Below are 27715 nucleotides of genomic sequence, written 5' to 3' on the forward strand. Positions count from 1 at the left end.
CTTTCATGTCTTCTTTTTCATCTTCTTCTATTATGGTGTATTTATTTTCCAGTCTTTTTGTTTTGATGTAAAGCGCTTTGAAATAGCATTTTATCAAAGTGGAGAATGGCGCTTTAGAAATTGTATGTATGTATGTATGTATGTATGTTACGAATTATGCATTATTGTTGTAATTATTATTATCATGCAAGTCATTCGAATATAGAGTACCATTATGATGCTGCTTATGGGGCATGTAAACTCCAATGATTTCAATCGCTATATAGCATTTAATGATTATATTTAGACCGCTGCCTTGTAATGTAACATCGTTGTAATTGAATTAAAGGGGTCTAGCTAGACACATGAGCAACATAATATAGGTTACCAATATAATATGTGAAACAGATGCAAAAGTTTTACAAGTATGAACGAACAGAAAAAAGTACAGTAGCATAATGACAATTATTGCAGAAGCAGCGAAAATGATTTGTAATGTTTCTATGGTATTGTTTCTATGGTATAACGGACCTTTTCAGTATATAATATACAATGCTTCTCTGTCTTCGTCGGTCGTCTATACCCATTTGGGCGTCTGGATATGGTGTTGATAGCAAGACATGTCTTTCTACCCATTAACAGGCTAATAAAATTGGCGCCAGCAACGGTGTGAAAGACTCATATAAGACTAGTGTAAACCACGCCCATTATGAGATAGGCAGTGAAAAGGAGATAGCCCACATCACCAGTTTTGGCCCGCACGTGATGCGAAGTGACGGAAGCAGACATAATAAAGGAGTAATATAGGAAGATGCATAAAAAATTGACATCACTAAAAGCTTTGGGAGTGGTAACGATCGAGACGTGACCAGAAACAGTTGTGCCTGATGGCTATCGGTCAACGCGAAAAAAAAAGAAATAACTCTCCTCTGATTTCAACCATGAAAACCATTAAAATCAACCAACCATTCAAAGTTCTCTTATACTATTTATGGGCTATTTGATGCAATTTCAGTCACAGAAAAGAACAAGGAAACCGCCTTCTCTTTTTTAGTAAATCATGATCTGCTCTAAAAATCACATTTTGATATCACAATACTGTAATCTCCTTTCCTTTTAAAAAAATCGTCGCAATAAAAGTTTGCACTAAATAAGCACAAAATTTGGCAAGATAATCCTCACTTCGATTATATAGAGGGTGAGAAACAAGGAGGTACTGGATGGGATTACAAGTCATTATATACCCCACCCCGACATAGTGGGTATTTCATGATTGTTTAATGTCATTTTTCCCCCTTTGAACTTTATTTCAACGACTGCAGCGTGTAACAACTGTGTAATGTAACCAATAATGCTACGCGTCTATCGATTGATTGCGATTCGCTTACGACTTATTAATCTATTGTGAGCGATGTTTGCTTCGGGATGTTTGGCGAGCAAGGCAGCCTCTTTCTGTCTCTATATAAAGGGTATAACTCTTGTTAGCGTTAGAGGATCGCGTTCTGTAATAATCCACCAATTAACATAGGGAACTATAAATCCATTGTACTGATGTCATCAATTTAAGGTTCATTAAATAATGATTACACGACTAAATGACTTGTGAAAGGGCATGTACTTAGTATAAAACAAAGATCGATCATTGCTTGACGTTTTATCAACTCGTTGTCATGTGTACATTATAGCTCCATGATGTTCTTTATAAAACATTGTATACATTACGGGCCTAATCAGTCATTCATTCGGGCATTCTTCAAAGATATCAAGGCCTTCAGTAGGCGTTTCGTTGTTTAAGTATGTATACAATAATGTCCAAAAGTAGTATGCAATATCTGAATCCAGGTAATATTATCCATCACTTGCACGTGACAATTTATATTAAAACACAATAAAGCAAGGTTATACAAACTTATAATTATTTCATGTATGTTTGCTGAATGCACGAGTCCAAGATAAATATAGGGCCTACGGAAAGACATGGAGACCGAGTACGTAGTATAATCACATTGCAATTAACTTATTATCGTGCATGGGTACATACAATGATGACGAAGTGGTCATTTTCTTTGTTGAGTTGCGATTTCGAACAACATGAAATAGTGATGTAAAAAATCTCTTCGAGAAAAAGTGGAGAAAGCCTGTCCTATAATTAGCAAACTTAGCCAGGTAACGCAAATATATCAGAACATTTTCTTAAAACTGCCATAAAGCCTTTTTGCTAAGATCACGTGTTATAGCAAGTCTTTTGAATAATGAGATATATAGCTTCCAAGCACGTGCCGTTGACGAGAATTTCATCCTGCGCTATTTCAATTATAGACGTATACTTCTCCTAATTCCGCAACGTCATCTAATTTGCAGCACCGATTGAATGTACGCCATACGCCTTCAGACTCCGCCCCTATTTGCAGCTCGCATTGGCCAAAAAAAAAAAAGATCATTAAATGGCGATGCTGTTAATCCTCATGAATATTAATAATTTCCGTGGCCTGACTCCGACTTCAGCTCTTCTCATTGCTAGGAGAAGGCGCTCGAATAAGAAGACTTGATTTTGTCGATGCTCTCCACAGTCTAAGACACAACGGGAGTTCCACCACAGATCACGCTGGTTGCAAAAGCTGCACTACACGTGGGGAGAAATGCTTGTACAATTCATCGAGTTGCAAAAGACACCGTGCTCGATTGCCTAAAGCATTTCTTTAAAAGATTGTTGTAGAATTTATTTCTTGCGAGTCACTTTTTTTGTGGTTAAGAAGGGGACAAATATTCGCTAAGCTTAGCAAGATAAAATGAATAAAAGATGCGATTTTTATTCAATATGCATGTTTCTCTTCCTTGCGTTCTCGACCTCCCGTCCGATGCCGATCAAAGAAGAAGCACCTCAATATGACCGCGCTCACGCCTACCGCTACGAAACCGACTTCCTCACCCCACACAACGACATCGACGAGCTCGCCAACCTGAAATGGTCCGTCGAACACACGACGTCGGCTCTCCGCTACATGCTCAGCGTGCCAATCTCCGATGTCGACGATGATGACGACGGAGGGGACCACGGAGTAGGAGCTGGACCTGATGAGTATCCCGCATTGTCGGGTCGAGAATGGGTAGCGGTTGGCATGTCACCTTACGGGGCGTCTGCCGGGGCCGACATGGTTATCTTTATCACAGGCGCTCATGGGGAGATCACCGTCCTGGTAAGTGACCATCACTAATTTTGGGGGTGGGGAGGTATGTTTGATTATAAGGATGTAAACTGTATCATTATGATTGTACAACTATGTAAAGTATATGATGATAATGATATCTAATATATACATGTGATCTATCATGTTATTAAAGGGATCGTATAGTTTTGGTTGAGACCTAATTTCAGGTTTCTAACCTTTTTTGGTGAGATAATGAGAAACCTCTTATATGAAATATGAAAGAGCATGTAATTCCATGAGGAATTCAACGTTTATTTGATGAAAATTGCATGGTTGTGAAATGGCTGAAATATATAAAAACAGAGCGATTCTTAAAAAGTGTGGGACCCACACTTTTTTTTTACGATATTGCTTTGTTTTCCTATAATATGTTTTTGGATGTTTCAGTCATGCCAAACCCGATTTTCATCAAATAAACTTTGAATTCCTCTTAAAATGGTATGCTCTGTACTATTTCATAAGTGTTTCCTTGGTATCTCGCAAAAAGTTAAAAGCCCAATTTTCATCTCCACCAATACTGCACCATCCCTTTAACACACACATGCACACACACACACACACATTATAAATATATTGTATTGCATTATACTATCGCATTTTATATCACATTGTTATATTACATTACATTATGTTATATCATATATTTTGTTATTCATATTAATATGAGAGGAGGTGGTTGTTTCTTTCTCTTTCATTTTTTTTCTTTCTTTCCTGTCTCCTCCTCCTCCTCTTCCTCTATTCAAGTGTCCTTACGCCAGTTCGATGAATGAAAATAAATGTAATCATGTGTCAAAACTAAACAATTCAACTTTGTCATTTTACGTAAATGTCGGACGGTCGGTCAAAGCCCAATTATTACTCTCATTCATTAAATCACGACAATCACCAACCGTCATTACAATTAGAACTACCCCGAGAACAATATTCCGATCAATACTCGTTCGGTCAGTTGAAGATCTAGGTCTCCGCGGGTGAAAAGTCACGGTCCAATTTCAAGTTGTCAGTAGCTCTGTATCATCTGAAATGCTTGCATGAGAGACAGAGTGAACTAGCAATCGAATTAAGCCGGAGTTGACTGCACACTTTTTATCAAAACTTTAGCATAATGTCTAGTTTCCGGGTTTGTTTAACATGCATTTGGTGATAAAATATCTTAATATATTCATTAGTCCTGCAAAACAATACATGTAACCTAATTCAAGAATTCATTCTTTTTTTTTCATACCTCTCTTTAATATCATAGCTGCCATGGCAAGGAACCCCCCCCCCCAAAAAAAAAGCCAGCGTCAAACGTGACAGATATATCGTAAACATATTTTTCACTTCATATCATATCTAGAAATCAGACTCTTGAACATTATACGCTTATGGACACAAATATTAATAAAAAAATATGAGAAGAATGCTGAAGTTTCGAAACTTAAATTGTCGTTACCAAATGAATATATTATCATACGTTAGCCCAAATTCCATACTTGTTTATCTACAGCTTCTTAATGCCACTTGAACGAATATTACGAAGAAAAAAGAAGTATATATTTTAAAGCTGTTACCTGTACGCATTATGAGTAACTCTAAAAGATTGGAGAAAAATTGATTAGATATAAACCAGACCCTATAAGAGTGGCAGATGGCAATCGCTCTACACAAATCTCAAAACGTCGGACAGTGGATATCTGAATATGGTACAAGTTTAAAGTTATGCTAGGACGAATCTAGGCCTATACAAACGTGATAAAATCGACAGCCCTCGATTGATTTTGTTCAATAGTAGCAGCCTTTTAGCTGGATCAAAATTGTGGTGCTTGCCTGTAATCATGAGATGATTTGTTTTCTCTCTTTTTTTTTAAGTAAACAGATTAAAAACTAAAACTCGGGGCACGAAACCCCAAAATTTCACAGAGGAAGCCGAATAGGTCCGACACACTCCAATGGTGTGAATAAACTCCTTGCTTTTCCTCTGATGCGTTCTGGCAGACAAAACCATCAACTCGTTTTGCCCTCGAGGACCTAAAAATTGCACGCTGAAAATCGACATGGACGAAGAAGGCAAGACGCCCAGACGTTGATCATGTCACATTTCAGGCCTATCTTATAGGGTGTGTACAGTTCTGGTTGAGGTGAGGATTTACCTTTTAACGTTTTGGGAGATATTCAGAAGCCACTCTATGACTTCAATTCTAAGGGGTATCAAAAGCTTTTCATGAAAATCGGTCTTGAAATGGCTGAGACATCTAAAACTAAGGTGAAACAAAGAGATCCTTATAAAAGGCGTGACCTGTCGCCTTTTATTATTATCATTTCTTTTTGGTATCTCTGCCTTCTGAAAACTTATTTTAATCAAACGTTGAATCCTTTCTTAAATTACATGCTCTTTCATATTGTTTTCATAAGAGGTTTCTCATTATCTCACTTAGGAATGTTCAAAACATGAATCCCCATCTCAACCCAGTACTGTGCTGTCCCTTTAAGTGTTAGATCAATTGGAGCCTCTATCCTAACTGGACTTTGCTGGATAACGTCCTCATAATGGACTCATTCCTAAACCTTGTATGAGCTACATCTACACGACCCAATTGAGAACAGTCTACGTCACACACAGTATTAATGAGTGACGGGACCTTAAAATGCCACGCTTGCGTTTAATAGTGTCGAGTAGTCTTCTACGCATTGTTGCAAGGCCAAAGAAAACAGGAAAATGACGTTGTGTAGGAGATTTGATGTTCTGCAGTGAGAAGTCTCTATACAGGAGGGATAAATTGCTACGGGCAAATCAACTGAAACATATTTTGAGGACAGAAAAAAATAGTCCGTCTCTGAGTATCGATCTTAATCCATTGCCCTCATTCTTAGCTTTTAACAATATCTTTACAAGAGAAAAAGTGTTTCCAATTCAGACAAATCCGTGACGACTGGGAGACACTAGTCCAGTCATTGCGATCAGGAAAAATACTCATCTTTATTGTACATATGTTCGTTTATGTTCCCCTGGAATGATCATGTTTGTATATAAGAATGTGTTTTCCTGTGGTGAAAAACATAGATTATCTTCAGCAATGATAACTGAAGATGCTGCTTTTGATCATGTCATTGGTTGACCAATGTGGGGGTTCGCGCCATTTTTGCGCTCAAATAAATTAAATGATGAAAATGCAACGCTGCCATGACGTAGATCATACATTGTAGTATGAGAACTTTTCCTAAGTACTAATAGTCGGGTTGGCAAACTTAAAAATATTATCAAAGCGTTTTCGACCCGCAGTAAGGTGATGTAATCTCGGACCTACAGGGAAGGTGAACAGTTATAGTGTTATTAGGAATGCATAACCATAAAGAGATATATCACATAGGACGTGTGTGATATCTCTTTTGAATAACCTTATGTCTTGTATCATGTTTATCCAGAGAGGTAGAAAGTTAACACGTAAGGCATGTATTTCACGTCATAATAAGCACTTTATCGCATGTCGAACAGTTAGCAGCTTGGGGCCAAAAAGTCGTTCAGAATCCTAATTGATTCCCGCAAAACGCGAACTTATAGATTTAAAGAGAAAAGAGCTGCAAAAGAGGTCATTTCGTATATACACCACTATAAGCACGTGGAACTTCACACCAGTTGTGTGATCCCTTCCATAACTTGTGCCATCCGAAATGACAATGAGATGTAAATCATGTTACCAGATTTTAACGAGTTGGTCGACCGACTTCAGGTTCCATGATTTGGAGCTTGACTTGGATATCAGTTTTGGATATCATTGATAGCACATTCTACTCATGTTTGATTATGGTTCCCGTTTGCTTCCCCATCCAAAATGCAATAGCCTGGTTTGTGGACTCCCATAACCCACAACGAGCGAATTCGCCAAAGTGTACAATCAATGAAGATTCATTAAGGCAACACCTACATCTTTGAGTATAGGCGTGAAGTGTTAACGTAAAAGTGATAAAGCAAACTGAGTCAGCCCATTGCGCTAGGAGTGTCTGGGAACGCATGCGGCAGCAGGGCTATAGAATGCCAGTTGTTAATATGGATTGTGATCTGGATCCTCATAATATATACCCAAATTGGCAATACCAGAAGCATCACGGTCAACATGTGGTGAAACTGCTTATTATTATGTTCTAGAGTTCAAGGGAAATATGAACATTCTTACAGTTGAGTGTATTAAAAGAATGCGACAAAGAAGAAGTGTTAAGTATTATATATTTACCTAAGCCAAAAACAGAATAAGAAACGTTCCTTCTCATACTCCGCTTCTAAAATTTTCAATTCATTACCGATTTTCGTTCAATCATTCCCTTCATTACCAATTTTCAAGAAACGCCTCCGGCTTCACCCGTCTGTCTTTTGATTTGGTTATTATTTCGTATGACGACCACTTGTATTATATCGTATTATGTTTCCATAATGTTTTCGCTGTATTTTCCATTTGTATATACACGTATGTTACTCGATACTATTTGTAATCCGTATTTGATTTTGTAACCTTTGTATCTGACGCAGGGTTCCCTTGCAAAGCAGGCCATTGGAGCTCTGAACGGGACAGCCCTGCTCTTAAAGAAAACATGAATAAATTCTGCTTGTCTTACTCGAACATAAGTCAATTCAATTCAATTAAGAACACTCAATTCAAAAAATTCAATTAAATTAAACAAACTCAATTCAATTCAATTCAATTCAATTCAAAAACTTTCTTCGGTTTCTTTGGATATGACAAAGGCGAGGTTGACTGTATTCTACAGTTACAGAAATATGATATATTGATGAGATATTTTGTTTCCTATGTTAACTATGAGGAAAGACTCTTATAAGCAAGAAACCCGAAAGAAGATCATTATGGGAAATGATAGGACAAAGGAGTAAAATACATAACTACACTGTATCCTGATTTCAGCACAGACATGTTTCTCGCCAGTTCTCTAATCAACAAATCAATGCAGTTGAGTAAGCACCTAATCGTGAATGAAATCTCTACAGCAATCAAAGTGTTGACCAACAATACTCCAGCCATTTGCCAATGGGCAGGAACCATTTTGTTGGGGTTTATAAGGATCCCATTTCGCCTTATCCACATACAACGTTGATCTAATGGTGGTATTCGTGTTATCCATGCAAACATAATGCGGCTGTTACGCAATATTACAAACACGAATTCCATTTAACTTGTGCTCGTGATAATAAATGTGCAATCACCATAATAATACAAGGATACAAGGTACATTATTGTCTGTTGAAATGAATACAGAAATACGCCCTCCATCGGCATGACAAAAAAAAAGAAACACAACTTACACTGCTCATAATGATGACCCCAAAATAGTTTCTCATTGCCAGATTGCTGCATGACTACGTTTCAGAGATTTTCGAAGATGTTTTGCTGAATAATGAAGGCAGGGAACTGAGTGAAATCGAGTAAACACTTAAAATTGCTCCCAAATGGTGTATTGCGATGTAATCACCAATCATGGTCGAGGTGGGGCAGGAATTGTAAAAACCATGGCTCTCTGCTTTGCCAATATTTACAAGTATTGGTATTAGAACTTATATGAATGATCTCATATCCATAATGCATTATATTGGCGACAATAAAGTGACGATGAGTTTTCTCGGAAACCCTTTCTTCTTTTCTTCATTGCATCAGGCATTTTCTACTGTTATGATAATGTCGAGTTGCTGTTGGTATCCTTCGCTCTCGAGGCACAATGGAGTTGCGCAAAAAAGAGATGCAGTCCGGTTTTTATATTACATTTACACTGACAAACTCGAAATATAGATCGAAAATATATTATGAAAGTCTGTAATTATATTGCAACTGATTGACAAATTGCCCTACATCGACGTAAATAAGCACTGAATTGATCAGTGTTTTAGTAGGTAGCCATGATAAAATTTGTCAATCAGTTGCAATGAAAACATCTCGACGGAAGAAATTCATGAATTTCTATAACTATACAGTCACCATGTTGCAAAAGGATTCCAGTACGGCATCGATAGGGTTATATGATTAGATTTGGGAACTGAAGGTGATCAGGAGTATAATTGTATGTATCATTGTGTTGATTTTGCCCGCAATTATTTCACGTGCCGTATTCATGTGTATAGGTATGTGTGCCTTGCACTGACAGCAGGTAACTTTCTCGTTCAGAATACACGTACTAGTATATGACTGCGTATTAAACTGTCTCATGAATGAATGTTCCTATGCCTTCTACGTATTGTGTTTGCTTGTAAAATGTGGGGAGCCTAGATGTTGCTGGTATGAACAATAAAACTTATGCGTTTGTCTTTACCATAAAGGTCGATTTAAAGGCGGCTTAAAGATGTCGTTTAATGAGGGAAGAGTAAAATTCTCGCATTCCGTTCAAATTATATATGCTACTATCAAAATAATGTACTTCTTTTCTGTGTAATTGATTCATTTCCGTTCAAAGGATACATACACGGACGAATACGGCGTTCTGTCAGTCGACGACCAGCAAGATTACAAATTAGGGAGCGCCTGGATCAGACGTCCCAACAACGAAACCGACATCGGCGGTGATGACGATGGCGATGACAGTAGTTCGAGAAGGAGAAGAGAGCTCGTCATCGAGTACACGAGGAAGATTGATACGTGTGACGACAAGGATTACATGGTTGAGGTAGGAATGATTTTTCTGCTTTCTAACCACTCTACTAAACACAATAGATATCTTTGTATGTCAGACTAGTGTAAGTGCATGTTAAGTTGAGTAATTTTGAGTTTTATTTCATCAATCTTTGCTCAATCTTAAATCCCGCAACCCCTTGTCTGTACCAGCATAATGCACCGTTCATATTTATAAAAAGGGATGGCCAAAAATAATTACCATCATAAAGTTGTATATTCCTTTGAGTGTAGCTAGTCACTGTGCAATGACACATGAATCGATTGTCTTCTATCTATCTGTACATACTTCAAAACGTTTGTACTTCAAATATATATATATATATATATATATATATATATAGCAACGTCCCGCCTCAACCCAATTTCTTTCAATATGATATATGCAACCAACAATGAGGCACCGCGCACGTTTGGGACCCAGGGAACTATCTCTCGCACCATATATATATATATATAATTGAAAGAAATTGGACTGAGGCGGGACGTTGCTCTCGATCTTAGTCTCCCTTTTATTTGTCAAGCTTTCGGCCCTTCATTGGACCTTCGTCAGGGCCTACCAATGAAGGGCCGAAAGCTTGACAAATAAAAGGGAGACTAAGATCGAGAGCAACGTCCCGCCTCAGTCCAATTTCTTTCAATTATATACAACCAACAATGCGGCACCGCGCACGTTCGGGACCCAGGGAACTATCTCTCACATTATATATATATATGAATTTACTGAAATAAAATAATGAAATATAAAACTGAAACGAAGAGCAACTTACTAAAACCATATCTGTTCTGCCATTAATCATTTACTTGCCATTTCTCTGCGGCCGTTAAAGTTTATCCTCCATGTATTGTCATTTTCGAGTGAATTTTCTTCCATCAGTGAAATTGATTTTTCACCTGAAATTTGATTGTTTCGTTAAAAGCACTGAGTATAGAATGATCATAAAATGTTTCAAGCGGCAAGCATCCCATGTTGGGGAATATCCTAACAATAGTAGTATGGAGGCTCTTCCCCCATTTTCCTGTCAAACCAAAATAATTAGGAGCGTTGATTAATTGACTTATCAACAAATAGTACCCATGGCAAGAATCACTAACTCCTTTAATTCACGGCATGTTAACAGAGTTGTCATGAAATGCGCTAGTTATCTTCGTATAGAAAGACTAATACGTGTACTAGCGCTTAAATTTGAGCGAAGTTTGATGCGCTCCCCTGTGATGAGGATTCGTCATGTATGCAGATCAGTCGAAATACGGGCCAATCGGCAGATATACCTTTATAGAGGGACTTTCAACGATTGTGATTGGTTTCAAAGATTGGTTGTGACACCACATCAACGAATTACCGGCATTTTTCAGCAAATGACCGGCGAACATCAACTTTAAAGCATGCTTCATGCGCGGTGCCAGCAACAAGTCAAAACCAAAGCCACTCTCAACGGACGAAAATGACTTGTTCCTGCCGTGCCTCCCGGCGCTGAAATCCGAATCGCCCCAATCGATCCGGATAAATAAACCATATAACCGTGCAAGATTAACACCTGCGGCAACCGATAGCTTTACAATCCAAAAGAAAAACTAAAAGAAGAACAGAAAACAAAACGAAACAAAACAAAAAGAAGAATAAGAAACAAAAGAGAGGGAAAAGGAGAGAGATTGAGAGAGGGAGAGGGGGAGAGGGAGAGAGCGAAAAAAAGAAAACGTGCCGTCTGATGAATGCCCTGCTTTAGAATCGTGCTAAAATGTAAAGACACGTAACTCTAGCTAGATCGATTGTGAATGCGGCTCAATCACGTTTGTACAAGCAATACCCCTGGAGGACACGAATCGTAAAATGGAATGAGCCTGCCTGAGATAGGGAAGAAAGGTATATAAAACAAAAAAAAAAAAAACAGCAAGAACGCAAGACTAATGCGCACGTCTTGAAATGTTTTAGTGGAATGATTAAACTGTAAGTGGATTTTACCCTTTGGGTAAAAAGCGGCAGATAATGAACAATTGAAAAATTGTAATTCATTTTCTTATGGTGCATACCCAGTGTAAAATTATTAATGTTTCAGTACTAAACATAAAAACAACAACAGCGACCAATCGCTTCTATTGTGATATCATTCAATGCATAATATATTACTGTTTGGTATTAAATGTGAAGATTTTGTAGCATTGTACATTTTCAAACTTTCCAGTCTGCTTGAATTTGTCTTACGTTTACGATTCAACATGTGCAAGATTCGAATACAATTAATGTACAATCGAAAATACACCAACTTTTAAACCCAAATCTCTATGCAATTGTATTTTTGTCTGCCAATGTCTATACATTGCATTTATCAATTTTTTTTTTTTTTGGGGGGGGGGGGAGGAGAGAGAAATGCAGAAATGAATTGAAATTGAAATTGAAAATGTTAGAATAATAAGGCTGTGCGTTTCAACCCTCAACTGCACAGCTATCATTATGACCAGTACATTGACAGAGTATATGGGATATGCGAGAAACAATACCGAGGTGTCTGGACAATAATGTTGATGAGGGAAATAAGAAAGAAGTTTAAGACCTTCTGCACCAGAGACTTTTGACAGTATGTACAAAGCTATGAGGTTTTCTGTGTCATTTTGGAACTCACAGCACACAAGGGTTAATAAGAAGTTTGATGAACTATTTTGTTGAGGACATTTGACTTGAAGATAAGGTTAAAACCAAAATAAGTTTTTCGCGGTGAACTTACCTCTTTCATTTTTTTTTTCAGTCGTACGACAAGCGCAGTGAGGGCCACTTTTATTGCTGTGTCATCAATCAATGGAAAAGAGAAACTAACACGTGTATAGCTTTCTTTAAACATTCACAAATTGACCTCTCCAACCGAACTTCGCTGTGCACTGATTCAGCGAGGATTCGATCGAGCTTTTTAACTCTTATTACAACCGCCGAGTTTGCAACTCGGTGTAGCATTCAACCTCTCGAGTTGGTCGCTCGGCCTCATGTTACGGATGACATCGGCGGCGAACCGGTTCGAGTTCGCGTCGCGGATGGTTCGGCGGATATTTGCAGGGGGTAATGCAGTAATGCCAAGAATGCAATCAATCAATCAACCTCACTGCCATCGAATCTTCATTTCCAATGTCATTCTCCATCAACTATAGCGTCCCAACAGATGTACCTGATACACCTGTCATGCTCCCCGTCATGTTATTGAACTCTAGAGTTGTCCGAGTTTGGTTTCAACGTCTCGCTCAGTTTCGTTTCGTTGCTGTCAGAAAGTATGGGGTTTGGAAGGTACTTTCACCCTACCATCACCTCTTACTTTTCTCCCCCCCCCCCTTCCTACCTCCCGATCTCCCTAGGCCCCTTCTCTTTAATTCTCTACGTACTCTTTCTTCTTACTCATTCTCCTGACTCGTTTTTTTTTACCTCTTCATTCTTTCTGTTCTACTTCTCCTTCCTTCTTTCTTCGCCTTCTTTTCTTGTTCTCTAATCTCTTTTCTCTTCACACACATACACACGCACACACACGCAAGCACACACATAATACATAATTATAGACGAATGAATGAGTGTATGATACATTTACACAACTGTCCTAAATTTTAGTATTTCGCTTGAATGTTAATGTTCAAACAGGTTTTATGCATATGTAAAATCAAAACATGCGTTTATCGATTGATGATACTATCTTATCAAAGCCATTAATTTACTGATGTCACATTAAACAAAAAGAATGTCTCAGAAAGTAATTGAACTATTTGTCACCATACGCTGTTCAGCGTCGAGTACATATATGATTATGTTGAAAATGTATTCAGCAATATCAGTTAACTGGTAAGATTGAAACACAGAAAGTGTCGAGATTTATACGGGGTGGCCTTGCGAATGATTATCGCAAATCTTAAAAGAAGCATTATTCTAAACCGCCACGGCGATGTTGCCATTAACTTTTTTTTTTTCACTTTTCAGAGATCAGATTTTTTATAGGCATGGTATGCAAAGTTTATCAATATGGGCACTACTCGCTTTGTTCCGCGACGTCACCTGCCTGTTAAATTAATATTCGCACATTTTGACCTCGTCTTTTTACCGCCGTTTACATTTATTTACGTTCCATTGTTTTCCCGCTTTACCTAACTGAGCGTACGAAACGAAAACTAATGACCCTAATGACACAATTAACGCAGAAGTGGGCGTACATAATCACGCTGAATGTAAACACCACAATAACAACATAAAACTGTGAGCATCGCCGTGTTGAGGTTTTAGTCAATAAGCGAGGAAAGCCCGACCATTCTTCGACAATATCCTTGCAATGTTATTTTTCCCGACTAAACAATACATCATCAAATTGCCCACTGCGACTTAGATCTAAGGTTCCGATTCCGTTTACATTGACGTTGTTCATTAAGAAAGGGTTTAAAGGAGGTCAAGTCAGCCTGTTTTTTGACAGTTAAAATGGTTGTCAGTGAATATTATAGCTTCCTCCCACGCTCCGCTTAAAGTCTTTAGATAGCGTACTCTATGTGTGATAGCAAAACTCGTTATTTTTGTCTAGCTTTTCCCTTCCATTATACGACATTCATTTAATCACAGTAATCATTGTAAGACAATCATTCACCACCATCGATGTGAAACACTTGCCCACAGGGTAAATAGTCCTATGTTTCCTCTGAAGACCTCAGGCGTACAATTTACGCCAGACCACACGATGTTGGTTAACTTTGCGCGAATCGACAAGTGCAAAAAACGAAGAAGAAAAACCTCCGCGATTCCCGCGTTCTTCGGCTGTCGTCCGGCTGCAGTGGAACCGACGTTGCACTCCGAGGCGCGAACTTAATCACGCAAAAATCGATAAACTCCATAGTGTGTACGGTGTTAATTGATCGCGGACAATTTAAAATGGTCCCCTCGTCGTCTGGGAGCAAGATAACCTCGCCACCATCTTTTTCCAGGAGCTATCTCCTGCTGGATGTCCTTCCGAGGACATTCTCTTATCATTATTTTGTCATCATTCTGTTCTGCTAACATTGTTCACGAGAAATAAGCGTTAATGGTTGCTGTCTATTTGATAATAATTGGAACATATTAACTGTTTCTCATCATTCTGTATAAACTTGCCGTCATGTTATTTTTTATGACCATGTAATATATTTTTATGATCACGTTATCATGGTTATACATAGTCCTATATGACCCTGTCGAATCACGTTCTTGGCAAACATGAATGTTAATTTTATGATAATGATGTCATAATCTGAAATCAGATGCTTTAATGGGCAAAAAAAAAGAAAAACACCACGCATACAATATACATTAAAACTCCGTTATGTATGTAATGGCGGTCTCGTGGACCTTTTTCTCTATAGTGTTGGAATCATGGACCTTGACTGCCTGTTGGCTCATGGGCCTTATTTGCCAACAGAGTCTGGGCTCGCGTACCGTATATCTCGTGAACCGATTTTATTTTTTTTTAATTGCTATGGTTTTATTGTTATAACGATATAGATATGTGTGGTTCTAAGAATGATGATTTTGATATTGGTGCAGGGATCAAAATGAGGTCGAAGGAGGAAGGTAAGATTTCAGGAGGGGTAAAAGAGAAAACGACGACGAAGAAGAAGAGGAAGAAGTTGAATCTAAAGGTTTTTTTAGATTAATGTTATATGTATAAGTAATCATTTTATGATAATGAGAAGTATTAGAACTGTATTAGAGCTGCACATGTATTGTAAATTGAAATTGTAATGTTTTTGTTTGTTTTGTAGTAATGGTTAATTTTATTGTCCAACAGTGTAGACAAATACTTCGTATGCTTGATATTCTTTTCTATTCCATGTGTGTTTTATGTTTTGTACATATCTTAATGTATTCATGTGACTTCATGTAAAATTCAGCCTGTGGGCTGCAACGGATATTATTTAATAAAATACCGTTTCAATCAATCAATTTCAATCAATCATAAAAATGTTTCTATGCACTCGATCTCCAACTCAGTTTGCCAAGTCCTTCTCGTCCTTTACATTAATTTTTCTCTTTAAAACTTCTTGCTTAGTAATGATTAATCAATTTTATTTAGTCGTGCGATGGAGCCTGACTAACACGAAGAAGGCGCCTATAAGGAGTTCCCTACGAAATAGATGCATTGTATTCATCTCAGCTTTTATTGGTTCTCAGCTGTTTACAGAGTGAAACAATGAAATAGACAAAACTCTTCATGTGAAGTCTGTCCTGCACAACATATACGCGTGAAGATTTGAACACGCACACACATACACACACATACACACACACACACACACACACACACACACACACAACACCACATCCTACCACTATCCGAGTATGATATAAATTGAAATGTGTGTGTGTGTGTGTGTGTGTGTGTGTGTGAGTGTGTGTGTTGTGTGTTTATATATTCATATTTATGTCTTTACGATGGGATGTGGTTTCATAGTGGCTGAGTGGCCGTAACCACACACTCTAAGTCTTGGGATTCTCGGTTCGAGTCCACTATTATAGTGGTAGAGTGTGGGCCAGTAGGTGAGGCGCTTTCTCCTTCGGATAGGACGTGAAACTGTCGGTTCCCGTTTTATAGTGTCGTCTCTCACTCATGCCCTTTTTACTTCATAAGTGTTCTTGGTAATTTGATCCAAATTTACCTGCACAATATGTAAACGATTGTTGCTGTCTTTGTCTGTAGAGAGGTACCACCCACATGCTGTTCCTGCGAGGCCCGGGTCCCTGGCCCATGAATGAGACGGTGGAGGCCTCGGTGCACCCCTACCACCACTCCCTCCGGCGGGTGACGCTCCTAAAATCGGAGACGCCCGAGCCGAGTTTTCCCGCCGACACCAAGACCATAGACATTGTCGTGGACGATGTGAGTACTGTGCTCTGCTTTAAAGGGGATGGCTAGTACCTGATCAGTGGGAATCAGTGGGAATGCTGGGCGATGATTGTTCTAATCCATGTGGTATTCATTTAAGAGTATAATATATCTATTGTGTGAAAATTATTTGCTTCAGAATGGTCTCATATTGAAGTATAACGTGCAGTGACGGGGTGGGGGGGGGGGGGGGGATCGTTAACTGCCCGTAAACGATCCCCACCCCCGACACTGTACAGGCATGCTAACCTGGAAACGTTAAACTGCACGTTACTTCAACATAAGACCATTCTGAAGCAAATAATTTTCACACACCAAATGATATATAATGTACTCTTAAATGAATCCCACAAGAATTGGAGCAATCATCCCCCAGCATTCCCACTGATTCCCACTGATCAGTTACTAGCCATCCCCTTTGATAACGTGAACACCATTTATAAACATACTTATGCAGACGTAGAGTCATGTTCAAGGGATAATACAGTCTCTGTTGAGATGGGGCTTCAAGTTTCCAATGTTTTTTGATGGTGATTAATGTTCTTATTGAGATAGTGCAGAAAAACCCCTTATGAAATATGGATTAGCATATAATTCTTAGAAGAATTCAAAGTTTATTTGATGAAAATTGGTTTTGAAATGGCAGAGAAATCCAAGACAAAGCGATCCTAATAATAAGTGGGACCCACCTTTTATTGTAAGATTCGCTTTGTTTTACTTTGTTTTTGGACATCTCAGCCATTTCAAAACCAATTTTCATCAAATAAACTTTGAATTCCTCTTTGCATTGTATGCTATGGAACGTTTTGTAAAATGGTTTCTATAGTATCTCGCAAAAAAAAAGAAAGTTAAAAGTTGAATCCTCACCTCACCCATATACTATATCAACCAATACTATACCATCCCTTTAAAGTCAGGAGTTATCAGTACTTTGTCACGATCTTATGACCATGAACACAGTCCAACCATCATTGATATTTTGACACTGTGAAAATAACGGCATTGTTCTGAAATGGAGCTTGTGAAATTCTCTTTTCAATGAACCAATAATGGGACACTCTCATAATACCTCTTCATTCGATCTTTCCAAAACTGATGAAGAAAATTGGTTTGAATTGAATTGAGTTGAACTGAATTCAATTCAAGTGAATTAGATTGAATTGAATTGAATTTAACTGAATTGAAATGAAATGAATTGAAGTTTTGAAGTGTAAACCAAGAATAATAGTTAAAATGGCCGTTGACTTCACGTCCATTGATTGCAATTTTGCAGTACTCTTTCAAACTGAGAGTCGACCTACTCTGAATGCTCCGGTCTCTTTGACCTGAATGATGATTGGTATATGCACTGTAACCAGTTCGATGATCCTACAAGAAACGTATAAGCACTTTGTTATTTTCCGCGATTCGTCTTCTTCATCAGGTTCAAGTTCCCGATGACGCCACCACCTACTGGTGCAAAGTCTCGCGATTCCCCGACGCTGAAGTCAAACATCACATCGTCAAGGTAAAGGAAGGGGCTAATTGAAGGGGTAGAGAAGGGGGTAAGGATTTGGGAGAGGGTGTGATGTATACCAGTAGTCTGTAAATAAAGTTCTGGGTCACCTTTGTTCCCGTTGTCTCGTGTGAAATTGAAGCAGTGGATGGATTAGAAATATAGCTGACAGGCACACAAAAGAAGACATAGCTCAATATTTGGAAGAGTTTTTTTTTTAATTTTCATCTGTGCATAATATGTACGTAATTTCCTATGTTTTGGGGTCAAATATACCTTGTTAATTACCATGTTAATTATTTCATGTTTTGTTTTCTCAACAAAAGCTTGTCAAGATTATGTACCTCTCTCTTTTCCTCTCATCATTTTGTCTTTCTTACCCTTTCTCCAATCATAGTAATGATCATTGATTGAGGTAAAATGGTATTTGAAACAGTATGCTATAAAATGCTTTTAGTATATACCACAATATGGATAACGGGCTCTGAAAAAGAAAGATAATAACGATAATTTCATACTGTCACATGTGCTCTATCGCACACAGCGTTTTAGCTCAATTAATTATTGATTCTTGCTCCTGAAAATGTGACAAACATCATTCTGTCTTACATCTGTCAGTATGAGGTAGTCGTATCCGAAGGCAACGAGGACTTGGTTCACCACATCGAGGTCTACCACTGCGACGTGCCCGCGGACGTCGAGGTGCCCCTCTACCAGGGGCCATGCGACGAACGTCCGGTCGACTCGCCCAGCCGGGCGTGTAGTCAGGTCATCGGTGCCTGGGCTATGGGTGCCGAGGTAGAACATTTCTTACGTTGCTGGACCCTGCATGAGCTAATTTTTGCAAACGAATGTTTCTTATTCGAACACGAAGTCATTAATCTTCTCGTTAGAGTACTTCATAATCCAGTCTTCTTTCATGGTATTCTTTCTTTGTAATTGATTTGGAGAGAAGAAAATATCACCCCTCTAATAGAAATATCATTTGTTGTGATGGTTAACTCACCGAAATAAATTTCTGAGGAAGAGATGAGAGTTGATATTAACTCATCTACTATATCAAGTGTGATGATTGAACCTCACGTGTAGCAACAAATGGTCAACTTTACATAATGTTTGAAGGAGCTTATGATATTGTCGGTTGTCGTACGATTTCCAGGCATTTGTATACCCGAACGAGGCTGGAATCGCCGTGGGGGGCCCAACATCCAGTTTCATTATGATAGAGCTTCACTACAACAACCCGACGAGGAAATCAAGTAAGTATTATGATATTGCCTCTTCTTTCGATTTCGAATAATTCAACAGTTTTACATTTGACGTGAAATATTATAGAAACTTAGCTCACGCTAGAGTGAAACAATACACAGTTTATAAGTAAAAAAAAATGAATTGTATAGGATACGTATGCTTGTTGTTATTATTATCATTATCTTAATCGTTCCGCTAGTGAACCAGAACCTCAGAAATGACTGATTAATATTCTCGGCGAATGACATATCAAACGAGTTATTTGAATCAGTAAATCCTTGCTCTAGCTTCACTCCGTTTTCATCCATATACTCGCATACCGTCCTCTCGATGCCATGGTAACAGAGCAAAAATTCTCGGCTAAGAAATTCTTCCTGGTGTTGACGATGTTCTATGTCTTTCCACCGGACAAATAAGTTCCAAAATCGTTGTGTCCGTTAATACATTAATGTCTTATTGCCTGCGATTTGCAGTTTAATTTTGTGTATGTTCTTCTTTGTTTGTTTGTTTGTCCATGTGTCTTTGGTATCGTAAAGACATCATAGACAGCTCAGGGCTGAGGTTCTACTTCACCCCGACGCTGCGACCTTACGACGCCGGTATCATGGAGCTGGGGTTGGTCTACACCCCAAAGCTGTCCATCCCTCCCGGCATGGATAAATTCGTGCTGACCGGACACTGTCTCCCGAAGTGCACTCGAGCGGTAAGCTGTGACCCCAATCACATCATGGTCAATGTCACTACTTGTTGATTATGATCTTTAATTTCACCACCACCACGACATTCAAGACCGTCATCATTAAAATCATCAGCATTTACTTCATTATCTGTGCTATTTTTATTACTATCACAATGATATAAGGTCAAAGCAAGAGGGTTTTTTTTTTCCATAGGGGGCAAACGTTCTCTCCATGCCATTATTCCGTAGATCTTCCCATTTCCGCGCTTCTTCATCTAAAAAGTATCATTTTATAACTATCAAGACAACCTTCTATTATTCTTATACTTAAATTCTGCAAATGTATTCTATCCAGCAAAAAAAAAAAAAAAAGAACAAGAAAAAAAATGAAAAGATCTTTGGGAAACTTCCTTTGGTGCTCCCTTCTGCATTACACCCTTGTCGACATCATCATAATAACCATAACCATTACCATTCTTATGATTCGTAATCATACGCTACCAATGATCACAATCTGTTCCGACGTCGTCATCATCACTGTAACACTCATCCTCCATCTCAGTATCATTGTCATCATCGTCAACATCATTATCGTCAGCATTCCCCCATCCTCATTATGCATTGTATGATGCTGTCGTAACATGATTACTAGACGTTCTGAAGATGACGTTGTTAACTTTTATCTCCATGGCAACTGCACCCAGGGTTTCCCACGGAGTGGTGTCTATGCCTTTGCATCGCAGCTTCACACACACCTGACGGGCACGGCCGTCTGGACCAAACACGTGAGGAATGGGCGGGAACTGCCCGAGCTGAACAGAGACGACCACTTCAGTTCAGACTTCCAGGTATGCACTTCGCATTTATAACTATGATCTCCTTCCTCCTTCTGCATTTATCAGCGAGCTTTTGATCTGCGACGCGAACGCTAAGACAACGAAGCCCCCCATTAGGCTTGACAATGGAAGTAACTTTCTCAGCTGTCGCATTATAAAATGTATGCAAAACACTTTTTTGCCTAATTAACGTCGTCTTAGCGCTCGCGTCGCAGATCTTAAGGCCGCTATTCACTGTAGAATGACGGTCGAGATTCACATTATGCTAAATTCAAACGGAAAGGAATTGTTTTTATTCCTGTTTTGGTTTTTATTGTTGTCGGGGTTTTCTTTTAACTTTTTTTTAGCTTTGTTTACTTAAGATATACATTAATGTAAACATTTAGCTTCTTATGAGCAAGCGTCCACTTGACCGTTGGCTTTGAATCCCTTCCGGAGGGACATATGACGATCACGTGCCTATGTCGAATGGGCACAACCACGATAACCCCTGCAGCCGACAAATTCGAATCAGGGACCCCAAGATTTATAGTCCGTGGTCCTGTTCGGACACATTATGATTTCAATGAAATATAAGTTTATGATTTTCTACTTATTGACAGATTAGAAAGCTCTTGAATATAGTGCACGATCCCACTACAAAGGATTTGAATGTCACTTTCATAACTTCTTGTGAGTGTCGGTTATGTTCTGCGTACGTGCAATTGTCATGGGATATGTTCACCACGAGAGAGTACACCTGTAGTGGTAAGAATGTATCGTTTTGTCAGTAATGTCAACGGAATAGCGCCAACTGGCCAGCAGAAATCTCATTGTTGCCAGCACTCTCATTTAATTCTTTCATGGCGAAAGGGAGCGATGGCATGCTTCTATTATGCAGTCACATTGTCTTGTAACTTTCCGCATATAGATGATGTGATGAGTTCAATTATTGAAGGGCAAAAGTGTCGATTAGAATATGAATGTTATGTTTCCTTGTTGCTCTTTTTTTCTCCCTCTCTTCTTAGGAAATTCGAATGCTGCCAAAACCAGTACACATCTTACCAGTAAGTCTTGTCAGTACACAAACTGAATGGATAATGGTATTTTGTGTTTTTATTTACCCAGGGTAGCCTCTTCAGTATCAGCACTTTGGCATTATCTTTAGTTCTGTACACCCTTTTTTACACCTGAGACGTCATTGATTAAAAATTCCCAAGACATCGCCCGTTTCAAAGTCATTTTATAGCATTATCCGCTATACCACGGCCACAGTGCCTCCACAATGGCATTTCAAGATGGTATAGGTACAAGCAGACAAGTAATCATATTTATATAATCACCGCTCGACACTAACTTTATCGTCTGGTGGCTCTTTCGAGCCAATAAAATCTTTTTAACATAACCCTCTGTTGTTTTCCTCAATAGCATCGTTCTTCGCTTTATAATGAAGAGCATGAAGAGTTGATGTATACCATCAAAAAGACCTAAAACTGATGAAATAAACAATGGGTACAACGTCTGATTCTGTGCTTTTAATCTTACTTTGTTTTCACAGGGAGATACATTGATAACATCGTGCAACTACGTTACCAGTCAGAGAGAGAACATGACAATGGTAAGAATAATTTCTTTTTAAAGACGTTATCAGTGTCAAGTTTCAAGTATGTTGAGTATCAAGTGACTGGTGCTCGTGGTTGCTTGCATGGGTCATCCATGATCCCGCCCACCCCCCCCCCCCCCCTCCTCACCTCCGCGGATTAACCCCCGAAAGTAAAGGGTTTTCTTGCTTGTTTTTATTTCTTCCTTTTTTGAAAGCAAAAAGTGTGGGAGGGGCTGTACCCCCTCACCCCATCCCATTCAACGCCGTTTCACTACCCCTGTTCTGTATAGTTCACAATTAGGAACAATTAACGATGGTTTATCGTCCTATCCTTTACCATTCAAGAAGAAGACAGCGAGAAGGAGAAGTTAGCATCACGAATATATTTCCTATTACGGGGAGTGAATACGGTATTCTCAGCCGGTTGCTTCATCAATCTAATGCAACCAAATATCATGAAAGACTGCACTTCTGATTCAAGACATAGAAACTATCGCAGGCAGCTCATAAAGCGACTCATCTGCTTTTTTCGTGAGACTTTCTGTACATTTAGAATAGAACTTTCTTGACTTATCACAACTTCACGTTCATGGCAATGCATGGTGTATCGGATACACATTGTTATTTACTTTGGTATACAGATTATGATTGTTTTTATTGTATTATTCCTCCAGGGAGGATTTGGTATATCGGATGAGATGTGTGTGAATTACGTCCACTACTACCCTCGATCAGCCCTAGAGGTGTGTAAGAGCACCATCTCCAAACGGGTCTTGAAGAACTTCTTCTACTGGGCGGCAGGGTAAGTGAAGCCGGTCAGAGTGAGAGTGATGAGAATGATGATGAACAGATAATATGTGACCCTGCATCACAAAACCATCAAAAAGTCGCCGTACATGGATCTTAAGTTAAGAACAGATTCTGAAAGAGCAAACTTTAAGCTTTAAAATGATGTATAACTCAATTCACATGGACTCTCCTAACCTATCCTAATATTGGGGAGAAAGCACACACTCTGGAAAGTGTGAACTGAGAAAAGAGGCTCTGAGGTACAGGGTCTATTCAAGCGCTTAATCTTTACGAAGCCGTGCTAGCTGTGCGATGAATGGAACAAAAAACAGGATGTAAACCATCGGAGTGCCAACAATGAAGGGATTATCAAATTAAGCCGAAATTGAGCAGGCTTCATTAACACATTCTGTAGAATGATGATTAATGCCAACTTTCAAAGCAGTAGCATCATCATTTCCCAAGTTATTAGTGTTGAAAGTGAAGAGTATGGACACGGTTTTTAAGAAATGAAAGGGGATTCTTATTATAGACACACCTAATCACACTAATCTACCAAAAAGTGTTCGAGAAAAAACTGCTAAAAACACAATTATCTGTTCGTTAGTTGATCCCAAACTCTAGTATATTGTAGAAGAAGATTTGCCCTTTCAGAAAATATGAAAAACTCAAGATTGGCTGGATTGACCCATTTCACATAGATTTTAGTCCTCACATAAAATCAGTGCGTGCGACTTTTTGTTGGTTTTGTGATGCACGGTCATATACTACTATTATTACTATAATTATTAGTTATCTTTATAATCAATCAACTTAATCACCCTTTGCACGTATTGCATTCAAATGATTTGTATTTCCATATAAAGGAATACAAAGTATATAATGTACATAATGCTTACATGAGTATTATGTACTAGTTATGATGATTATGATAATGATAATAATTACTTCCAGTGATAACAATAACGACAGTGTTATAATTTCTTGTAATTGTTATTATCATTATCATTTTTCGTATTATCATAAGTAGTAGTAAAGAATTAGTAGTATACTATGATTATCATCAATAGTATGTAAGTTACATTTTTATCCCTTTCGTATGCATTTAGACAGGAGCTTTTCATCATTCACCAAAAGTCTTCGTGTATACGCATTGCCGAGCTTAATCTTACCTCACTATTATAGCTCCAGTGATTTCAACGATGTATAAAGAATCATGCTGTCTTAAAATGTATTACCTCCTCTATCATGGTAACAACGAAATGTTGAATAAGATCATTCCCATGAATAGCGGCGCAATATGTTTATTTGATTTTTTTTTACCACGCAGGTTAAAGTTGCAGTATTATTATGTATCTATAAAACATATTCTCCCTTTTTTTTTCTTTCTTCCTGTAGTCATGGATATGGCCTCAGCGACAAAATGACTGATGATGAAGTTCTGACGTGGTTCAATAGCATAAACTGGACGCAGGCAACGAAGAGGTTGTGGCAGACAATTGTGGCCAGAACCAACATTGATATGGACTGCTTCAAACCGGCTGGAGTTCCATTTCGGGTAAGCTGCCTTTCCTCTGAAGATCATTAACAGGCTTACAAGCACGTGTTTTGTCAACTTTCTTTTTGTCTGTTGCTTTCCTACACTTTTCTTTAGTATCTGTCTGTTTGTCTGTCTGCATGTCTGTCTGTCTTTCTGACATGAAACTTTTCCTTGATTCTCTTTTTGCTATTTCTGTTTTATTCATATTCCTCTTTCTTTATATTACCGGAGTCACTTGTTTCTTGTTTATTATCTTGATATGCGAATCCAGTCTGTCCTCTCAAACATGATTATTAATAATGTTTAAGTGTAATGTCATTTCTGTCGGTTACATATCAAAAATATGAAATGCGTCCACTATAGCTCATTCCGATCTTGCTAACTTTGGAAGGAGTGGGACCCAGCAAACAATATTTGCAATCTTCCGCTTTCTGCTCATTATTTGTTACTCAATACCAGTTTTCGTAGTAGTATAATAATCATATCTCTTCACCCTATACCAACAACACGTCTTTGCAGGGCAATTGGCACGACTTGGAACGAGGCAAGATTCGACAGAGATTAGAGCGCCCTCTTCGGGGTTGTGAACTAACCAGAGATTTCGACTGACCAATCGACGACAGCTACGCCTGTCGTGGACATTTGAACCGGAAAGAGACACTGCGGAAGTGATCATCATGAAATAAAAGACGGCGGAATACCCTGTGGAATAGCGGTCATTAGTTTCTTTTCAAGCCAACATTTATAAGCTTCTACGATATGAATGCCTGTAAATAAAATTGTTATTTTTGTGCTATAGTATAGTAAATTTGGGAACATAATGGAATATAATACTTGCCAATGATTATTACACTTTGTATTATTTTATTTTAGGCGAGTGATTTTAATTCTACTAGTCAACCTTGTGATGCCTCGACATTGACATTATCCTGAGATGTGGATTTAAAATCAGCGTACACCTGGAAGCACTTCAGAGGCCGGGGAACGTTGCTTGCATGTATGGAAGGATCTGATTAACCCTATTATTCCCAAGGACAATATTTTTCGTTCAATAGTAAACCTTACACGGCACTTTGACTGAATGGTCTTGAGAGGGTTAAGTGATGTGTATGTGCGTGGTGAGGGGGAATCTGTACCCAGGGCTCCCCACTCTGTCATCATTGTTCTTTGGTACAGTTACTGAAGTCAAAGGGACCTACGAGCTTTCAATCCTAGCACAATCTTCGTCAGAGACCAAAGAGTCAAATTTTGCTCTCTGACGAAGATTCTACGTATTAGGATCGAAAGCTCAGGCGCCTTTGACTCCACTTTACTCAACACTGGCTCGCCACTATTGGATATTTAGTTTTTATCATTTTTTCCCCTTTTGCTACTGGAAGCAACTGTGCAATTAAACACTTTTAGAGTTTGTAGCTGAATTTAAGAACCCCCCCCAAAAAAAAAAGAGAAGACAATCGGTAAGATTATTGCATGTGTCATTATTATAAAAAAAAAGTATGCCAGTATCCGTATGTACGCGACATGCGCTGTACTAAACCTGCAAAATTCCAAATCTTTGTAATTTTTCTGTGGACACTTATCACCTTAATAGCTAGAAATGATACTATTGTCTGCTATTGGGTCGTCTTGACATTGTATTAAAGGCCCTGTTTACCTTTGGGAGCAGTGATTTGAATAATGTTCAAGATATCACCTTTGATGCATATGTGTAGGTCAGTTGCATAACAAAACATCCCATCTTATACAATTTTTGCAATAAAGCCTGAAATATAAGGAGATACCACCACTTTTCTCATTAAACCATAGCTGTAGACGGTTTAGTCCGGAAACATTTTTATTACAACTTTTGTTCACATTTTGTATATTTAACAATACTTAACATTGATTATACTGGTTCAATTTTTACATTTGTTGTTTCTATCCCTAATTTACATTTCAGGACTATTTTGAAGAACTAATGCTGGGTTTTTATTTCAAGTGCAAATGGTAAATTATGCATTTAATGCAGAAATGAAATCGGCTTGCTACACACTTTTTGGTCGTCGCTTATATGACTGTTTTGAACAGCTCTATAATTCGTACTAGCCCCAAATGCATAGAAAACACAGTCACGGGTCAACACAAATGCTATTAAGTGAAGATGTTTGCTTCGGATTTAAAGATGCGATGTTAGGTTTCTTTTTGTTGTATTGGTAGCAAATGGATAGGAAAAAAACAAAGTAACAAACAACTATTGCGGTGTTTCTCTTTTATTATTGAAAGAAAAGTTAACATTATATCCTTACATGTACAATTATACCCACAGATATTACGCACGCTATAATCGATATGATAACCAGCAAGGGGTTATTACCGCTGTCACAATTCGTTATTCCGAACGGGTTCATTATTCCGGAGATTTGTAAATCCGAAAATGATATTAGGTTCGCTAATCCGAAAAAAAAATCGTATTTCCAAAGGTTCGTTTATACGCACTTTTTCTCATTTTCGGAGTAACGAACCTTCAGAACAACGAACATTCGAAATAACACAACAAATGCTCGGATTAACGAACCCTATTTCACTTTCGGATTAATGAACATCTATAGGTGGAATTTGGGAATTTGTGTGTTTCGGAATTATAACGAACTTTCGGAATAACGAGCATGACCAGTTACTGTGATAGTAACAAAACTTTTCATATACCGTCGTATTTTGTATACTATATGTGTCTGCCAGTTATGAGACCAGTAGCTTGGGCTAGCAGGACCAACTTACCATGGAATTCCTAGCAATGCGCAACTGTCCATCAAAAGTACAACAAGTGGTGCCAAATTTGATAGCCAAATCATCAGATGCA

At 38.4% G+C, this 27715-nt stretch overlaps 1 protein-coding gene across 1 annotated transcript; it reads left to right on the top strand.

Annotated features, from left to right (window-relative positions):
* Positions 1 to 2768: 2768 nt before the first annotated feature.
* Positions 2769 to 25485, top strand: LOC139735098 (dopamine beta-hydroxylase-like). The gene is made up of 13 exons (XM_071645870.1): positions 2769 to 3176; positions 9621 to 9830; positions 16519 to 16698; positions 18128 to 18211; positions 18818 to 18997; positions 19359 to 19458; positions 19987 to 20153; positions 20834 to 20977; positions 21973 to 22011; positions 22503 to 22562; positions 23222 to 23349; positions 24735 to 24894; positions 25396 to 25485. The coding sequence occupies exons 1-13, from the start codon at positions 2769 to 2771 to the stop codon at positions 25483 to 25485; spliced, it is 1950 nt and encodes a 649-aa protein (XP_071501971.1).
* The last annotated feature ends 2230 nt before the right edge of the window (positions 25486 to 27715 follow it).

Source organism: Diadema antillarum, unplaced genomic scaffold (genome assembly GCF_040938485.1).
Source record: "Diadema antillarum isolate AM-2024a unplaced genomic scaffold, OU_Dant_1.0 seq00000563_RagTag, whole genome shotgun sequence".
Lineage (NCBI taxonomy): Eukaryota > Metazoa > Echinodermata > Echinoidea > Diadematoida > Diadematidae > Diadema > Diadema antillarum.